Source organism: Poecilia formosa, unplaced genomic scaffold (genome assembly GCF_000485575.1).
Source record: "Poecilia formosa unplaced genomic scaffold, Poecilia_formosa-5.1.2 Scaffold900, whole genome shotgun sequence".
In the NCBI taxonomy this organism is placed as follows: Eukaryota; Metazoa; Chordata; class Actinopteri; order Cyprinodontiformes; family Poeciliidae; genus Poecilia; species Poecilia formosa.
The window spans coordinates 35,290-42,453 of NW_006800839.1; the positions used below are offsets into that span (position 1 = coordinate 35,290).

Sequence of the window (7,164 nt, forward strand, 5' to 3'; positions counted from 1 at the left end):
TGCAATCACTTTTATTTTCTAATTTTAAAGACTTAAAATGAAAATGAAACATACCAACACCATTTTAAGCACACTTTGAATACATCTTTATAAATATTATAAGCTTAAAAGCAGTTAGTCAAGGCTTAGAAGCATCTCAAGAAATAAGTTACGTCCTTATTCAAAATTGATTTTTTTTCTTTTTTTTAACTCATAAAAGACCATAAAATCACACAAACAGTTAATGTTTGACAAGAACATAAATGTCTTATGCCTTCCAGGTGAATCCCTCAGCAACAAGTAAAAATAATTATTACATGTTTAAATCAAATTATTACAGCACAGTAATTATATTGTTATAGACATTAAGCTTTTATACAAGGAGTAATATGTAATAACATGCATTATGTAATTAAGATCTTGATGTTTGTTCACATGTATTGGACACCAGTGTACATTTGCAAACCCTGGATGATGTAGACCTGGAACCTGTCAAAACAAGCATGGGAGAAAATACGTCAGAAACGGAGCAAATTTTAAACAAACATGGACGTAAAAAAAAAATGTCAATTTTGGTTAATTAAAGTAAGTAATCTTGTGAATAAATGCCAATAATTCTACACTGTTAGATCTCTAGTAATTAGTCAATGCAGGAAAAAGCAAAAGGTATAAAATAAATATTTCAGGACTTCAAACGAAAAAAAATGTGATGGTAATAAGACATTACCTTATTTTAAACTTCATTAGGACATTAAAAATGTTTTCTTGTAGAAGGAGAAGCTTAGATTCAACTAGCTTGGAATCATTTTCTTTTCAAGAAGAAATAAAGATAAACTAGAACTGCAAGCAGTTAACGGATACGAAGCCCATCCAATAAAGTCTAGAAACAGATGTTTCTCTTTTTTGTTAAATTGCACAGCAAATATGTATCAATGCATTTCTATATATTTTCATAGAATATCTTTAGGACTTTTTAAAGATTCCTTCTTTGTGGTATAATAATGAAGAACATCTTACTGGTAGATGCAGTAACGTTGACTCCACTGCTCCTGATATCGTTAAACTCAGAGAAGAGAGTGAATGTGTATTTGGTTCCAGCACTGAGAGATGACACTGTGTGGCTAACTGGTCCATCTCCATCTGGAGCTCTGATGAATGTCTCTCTGCCATTAAACTGGAGAACAAAGCTGATGTAGTTGTTTATTTTATTCCACTGCAGTGTGATGCTGCTCTCATCTTGACTGGATGCTCTGAAGCCGTCGGGATTTCCAGGAGCTAAAAACACAACATGATGGGAAGTTCATTCATGCCACTAAAGCTAATTGTCCATAGAAAAGCTTTAACAATTATCCTTCACTCTAATCCAAACAGCTTCATCTCCATTAGCAGGACCCACTACAGAGGAAGGGCAAGACGTGCGAAACCCAGCATGTTTCCATTATGATTCATTCACAAGAAATGGTGCAGCTCCAATACTCAATATTTGTAGTAGTACTTTGGGTTTGGGTTTTTCTTTTCAGGAATGTAATGTGTGAATTTTGGTGTACATCTTTTGACTGCATCATCTAAATCCAAAAGGTTACACAAGTAGAAAAATAGTTTTAGCAATTTAATACCAGAAAGAGCTGATATATATATATATATATATATATATATATATATATATATATATATATATATATATATATATATATATATATATATGATTTTTTTGTCTTGAAAACAGAGGTTTATATAAACTTCTTTAATACTTGGTTGAAATCCCTTTGAACTATTGAAACTTGCTTAAATCATCTTGACCAATACAATCATGCTTTTACTCATTAACTAATCTTGATAATAGTGAAATAGTTAATGTATTTAATGTTAAATGTATAACAATGGGAAAATGAAACTATACAAAAATGCATTGTTAGGGATTATGTTAAACATCTTACCAGTGGCTGCTGTGAGCTGTACTCCACTACTTCTAACGTTCTCAAACTCAGAGAAGAGAGTGAATGTGTATTTGGTTCCAGCAGTGAGAGATGACACTGTGTGGTTCACTGGTCCATCTCCATCTGGAGCTCTGATGAATGTCTCTGTGCCATTAAACTGGAGAACAAAGCTGATGTTGTTGTTTATTTTATTCCACTGCAGAGTGATGCTGGTCTCATCTTGTCTGGATGCTCTGAAGCCGTATTCAGAATCTAAAAGTACAACGATATGAGAAGAAAATGATAAAACTTGGCAAGTCTGACATTGTACATTGGTCATTTAGTATTGCCAATATATTTTAGCCATTTAACATCAGATTGAGCAAGACTGTTTTGATTTTAGCTTCCTTTGAGCCTTAGAGGTAAATACACTTCCTTATAGGTGGCCTATTATGCTTCCTTGAACAGATTAGAACATGTCCATGGCTGTACACAAAATGCTCATTCAATTTTTTTTGCAAAAAATCCTTCTTGGATCATGAGATTTCAGTTTGGTCAGTTCTGCTCCTTTCAGAATAAGTTGTTTTAGGGCCTCTTGTAACTTTAAATCATTCGGCTGCTGCTGGCCCCCAACTCAACATTTACACTCGCATGTAAAAATGGCTGCAAACAGAAGCTCAGTTATACAAACATATATATACAGTGGTTGTATATATCAATTATACAACCACTTCTGTTTATGAATAACAGAAGTGGAGACTGCTGCACAACTAACCAGGAACTGTTCACTGTGGAACATGGGAATTAAACACTACATTTAAAACAATTGGTTTGAAATTAGTGTTTAAATTGTCAAATTGAGCTGTTGCTTCCCCTGGAGGCTTTATATAAATGTTTTATCCTACAAAAAAAAAAATGCACCCAACTAGTTTCTAATGTTCTATTCAACAATATTCTGTGACAGACTGGCGACCTGTCCAGGGTGACCTCGTCTCTCGCCAGAACGTTAACTGGAGATCAGTACCAGCACCCATCCTGACCCCACTAAGGACAAGGGTGTAAGAAAATGGATGGATGGATATTCAACAATATTAAGAAATTGTACTTATTTAAGTCCTTCATAAAATCATACTTGATGTAATAGAAATAAATGTATCATTATTCCAGTAGAGTAACTGAGCCAGTGAGTTGTGTTTTATAGTACGCTGAAGTAACTACTGAGTTTTCAAAAAACATATTTCGTTTTGTTAGTTTTTTATATATAAACAGTAATAAAATTATTTCATAAAAACAATGTTGCATTTTTTCAGAAGTAGAAGTAATTTTTACCTGAACAGATGACTCCAGCATCCTCCCAGTGTCCACAGTCGTGTATCCCAAATCCTCTGTGCCCACACTGTGTAAGTGAAGCTTCATTGCCAGAACACGACACGTCATCAAGCCAGATCTCTCCAGTTCCTTGACCAAAGAAGGCTGTACTGGTAGCTTTGAGTGCCGTTCCACAGTTCAACTCTCTACAGACCACATTGGCATCGTTTAAATCCCAATAATCATCACAGACTGTTCCCCAGATATTGTTGTGGTAGACTTCAACTCTTCCAGAACATCGAGGTGATCCAGCACCGGCTAACCTGATCTGACCTTGAAGAAGAAACACTGTATTATTTGGCTTGAATTTAAACAATATTGCATCTTCTAAAACACAAGAAAATCCAGTTACTATCAGCAAATGTATTTTCACAAATCCCCCTCATAGCTTTTATTTGCAAATCAGACTGTGTAGTTTTGAATTGAGTTTTATAACCTTGTAAAATTAAATGGCTGGGAATTTATACCTTTTGCATGTGTATGTGTACAAGTCAAAAATCCATGTTATGTATTATTCTTGCAAATTGAATGTGTAATTCATGAATTTTGCCATCTTGTAAACTAAAAAGGTTTAATCTTCCCACGGTCTTAGAGCAACACTCAGGAGCAAGCGGAAGTGTTGTCCTGTCAGACCAAATCTTGCAAAAGCACACGCAGGGTCAGAGAAACTGTGCTGGACTGCGCACTGAGGTAAAATAAACAAAAAAAAAAAAGAAACCTCTTAGGAGACCTCTTCTCTTAAGACCGCAAGAGGATTTAAGATCTCAGATGAACTTAAAGCTTGAAATGAAGATTTCTTGCAAGAGTCAAAACTGGCAAGTTGCATGGACGTCAACTCAACACACAGGTCGTCCTTTGCAATCGACTCTAAACTGGACCAAAAAAAAATCTCTTTAATTCTCCACATTTAACACATTACTTCACTTGAACAAGCCACCGAAGACCTCTGCCTCAGTCTTTAACCAGGTAATAAGCATACTTATTATCAGGCCCGCATTTTGTATTAAGGTTTTTTTGTAATTGATCTTATGCCATATTGTCATCATCATAAGAAATAGTGAATAACCTTTAACATTTAGAGAAAATTTCAGTCTGTGGGTAATTCTTCTACATAAAATGGCACTCTGGAAATGGAGTTACTGAAATAAATGTTGTAATGTTATAACACATTGAATAGCTTCTACTTTTCAAAACCAATCCATTTATTTCTTTGTGTTCATTGGAAGTTTTTTATAAATAAAAATGAAATAACTTGAACAAAACACTGTTTTTTTAATGAAATAAGTTGTTTTTACCTGAACAGATGACACCCGCATCATCATTGTGTCCACAGTCGTGTACCCCAAATCCTCTGTGCCCACACTGTGTAAGTGAAGTTTCATAGCCAGAACACGACACGTCATCAAGCCAGATCTGTCCTGTTCCTTGACCAAAGAAGGCTGTACTGGTAGCCTTCACTGCCGTTCCACAGTTCAACTCTCTACAGACCACATTGGCATCGTTTAAACCCCAATAATCATCACAGACTGTTCCCCAGGTGCTGTTGTGGTAGACTTCAACTCTTCCAGAACATCGAGAAAATCCAGCACCAGTTAACCTGATCTGACCTTGAAGCAGAAGAAGAAACATATATTAATATTCAACTTTAATTTCAAGACTTTTGCTTCTTCTAAAACACACAAAAAAACAGTCGCCTTCTGTGAATGTACATTTACAGATTCCACTCGTTTCATCCTTGTAAATCAGACTGCGTTAGTTTTCTGGTCATATGGACAAATAGACTTCAAATCATAAATTGTATTACTATGCTGGACCAACATTGTTTTTAGCAATGCTGGTCAATGTCCAAGTGAGAAACTTTAATACCTATGAAAGTTTTATGCCAAGAAGGACATGGATAGAGAGTCGAGATAGAGAAGTGACTTGACAACAGTTTCCTTATTTGTTCTGGAGTGAACCTTCATGTAAAGTCCATATCTTTCATTGTTAACGTCAACATTAGAAAGCTTTTTATGTTCTCTATTCTGCTGCTGAAGTTATACCCCAAAGGTAAGGTCAGGTAAGGTATCTTACCTTACCTCACCTTACCTTACCTTACCTTACCCCAAATGTGTGCTTGCTGTGGAAAAAGCTTCACTTCACAGTAGAAAAGATATATCTATAATTTTGACAGAAGGTGTGCAGCATAGCATCTCCCATTATGCAGATGATCTCCTGCTTTATGTCTCCAACCAAAATCACTTCCTTCTACTCTAGTGTTGTTTAATCATTTCTACAGTTTTTTAGGCTATCAGTTATACACCAATAAGAGCGAGCCTTAGACCTAGCTAACCTCACTTTTAAAAGTATCAACAATTTTACACATCTGGAAGTTAAAGTTATCAGAAAATATTAGAATCTTTCTTATAGAGGTCTCTCTCTACCTTATGTTTTTCTCATGTCCTCTTATTAGCAACTGTTGGAAGGAAATATTTGGCACATTATGAGTAAAGGGTAAAACCAAGTCCTTGTATCAGGACAGGAAAAGTCACAAGCTGCATCCTGTACAGTTGGGTACAAGAGTGTCAGTGATGCCAGGTTGCTAAAAATGTAACTTCAAACACATTCATGAGTCATCTATTGGCATCATGGCCAACTGAGATTGTTGCCATGGATTTGACCACATTGGAAAAAGAGTAGGGAAAACGTCTTATAATTACTGATGTACTTGGTGAAGACACAGTTGCTGTATCAACCTGGGACTAAAAAGCATCCAATGTTGCCCAGCTGTTGCTGACTGAGTGGTTCTTCATGTTTGGTAATCAAAGCCTCATTATTTTGGATTTGGATTTGAGAGCATGTGAATTCAACAGCTGTGTGACCTGTTAGACTTGAGAAAGCTACATATAATTGACATCCTGCTGGAAATGAGCAGTGTGAGCAGTTCAGCAAAGCTATTCGTGACCTCCTGTGCACCTTACCAATGTTTAGGGAATCAGTGTTGGGCGTCCTGTCTCCCACAAGTGCTTTTCTCTTGCAATACTACCCTCTGAACAAAGTGCTGTCAAGCCTGTGATTTCTCTTCTGTTTGATTGTGAACCTCTATGGCCTGTAAACGTTTTATTGGTTGTTAATGGTTGTGAGGTGGAGTGCTGGTTGATTGATCATCAGACTAGATTATAACAGGAGCATTTCCAAAAGCACCTCTTTACATATTTAGGACTTTTTAATGATTCCTTCTTTGTGCTATAATAATGAAGAACATCTTACTTGTAGATGCAGTAACGTTGACTCCACTGCTCCTGATATCGTTAAACTCAGAGAAGAGAGTGAATGTGTATTTGGTTCCAGCACTGAGAGATGACACTGTGTGGCTAACTGGTTCGTCTACATCTGGAGCTCTGATGAATGTCTCTCTGCCATTAAACTGGAGAACAAAGCTGATGTAGTTGTTTATTTTATTCCACTCCAGTGTGATGCTGCTCTCATCTTGACTGGATGCTCTGAAGCCGTCGGGATTTCCAGGAGCTAAAAACACAACATGATGGGAAGTTCATTCATGCCACTAAAGCTAATTGTCCATGGAAAAGCTTTAACAATTATCCTTCACTCTAATCCAAACAGCTTCATCTCCATTAGCAGGACCCACTACAGAGGAAGGGCAAGATGTGCCAAACTCGGCATGTTTCCATTATGATTCATTCAACTGCAATGAAAAAGCAAGAAATGGTGCAGCTCCAATACTCAATATTTGTAGTAGTACTTTGGGTTTGGGTTTTTCTTTTCAGGAATGTAATGTGTGAATTTTGGTGTACATCTTTTGACTGCATCATCTAAATCCAAAAGGTTACACAAGTAGAAAAATAATTTTAGCAATTTAATACCAGAATGAGCTGATATATAAAACAATAAAAATTCCCCT

General features: G+C 36.1%; 1 protein-coding gene across 1 annotated transcript in view; it reads right to left on the bottom strand.

Moving 5' to 3' along the window:
* LOC103132012 (uncharacterized) overlaps window positions 1-7,164 on the bottom strand; it is a 10,185-nt gene continuing 3,021 nt past the window's right edge. The window contains exons 4-9 of the mRNA XM_016667097.1: window positions 6,513-6,770; window positions 4,559-4,870; window positions 3,225-3,536; window positions 1,917-2,168; window positions 997-1,254; window positions 1-468 (exon numbers count right to left, since the gene is read on the bottom strand). Of these exons, the coding sequence (XP_016522583.1) occupies window positions 392-468; window positions 997-1,254; window positions 1,917-2,168; window positions 3,225-3,536; window positions 4,559-4,870; window positions 6,513-6,770 (1,469 nt within the window). The 3' untranslated portion in view covers window positions 1-391. The remainder of the gene's footprint in view (window positions 469-996; window positions 1,255-1,916; window positions 2,169-3,224; window positions 3,537-4,558; window positions 4,871-6,512; window positions 6,771-7,164) is intronic.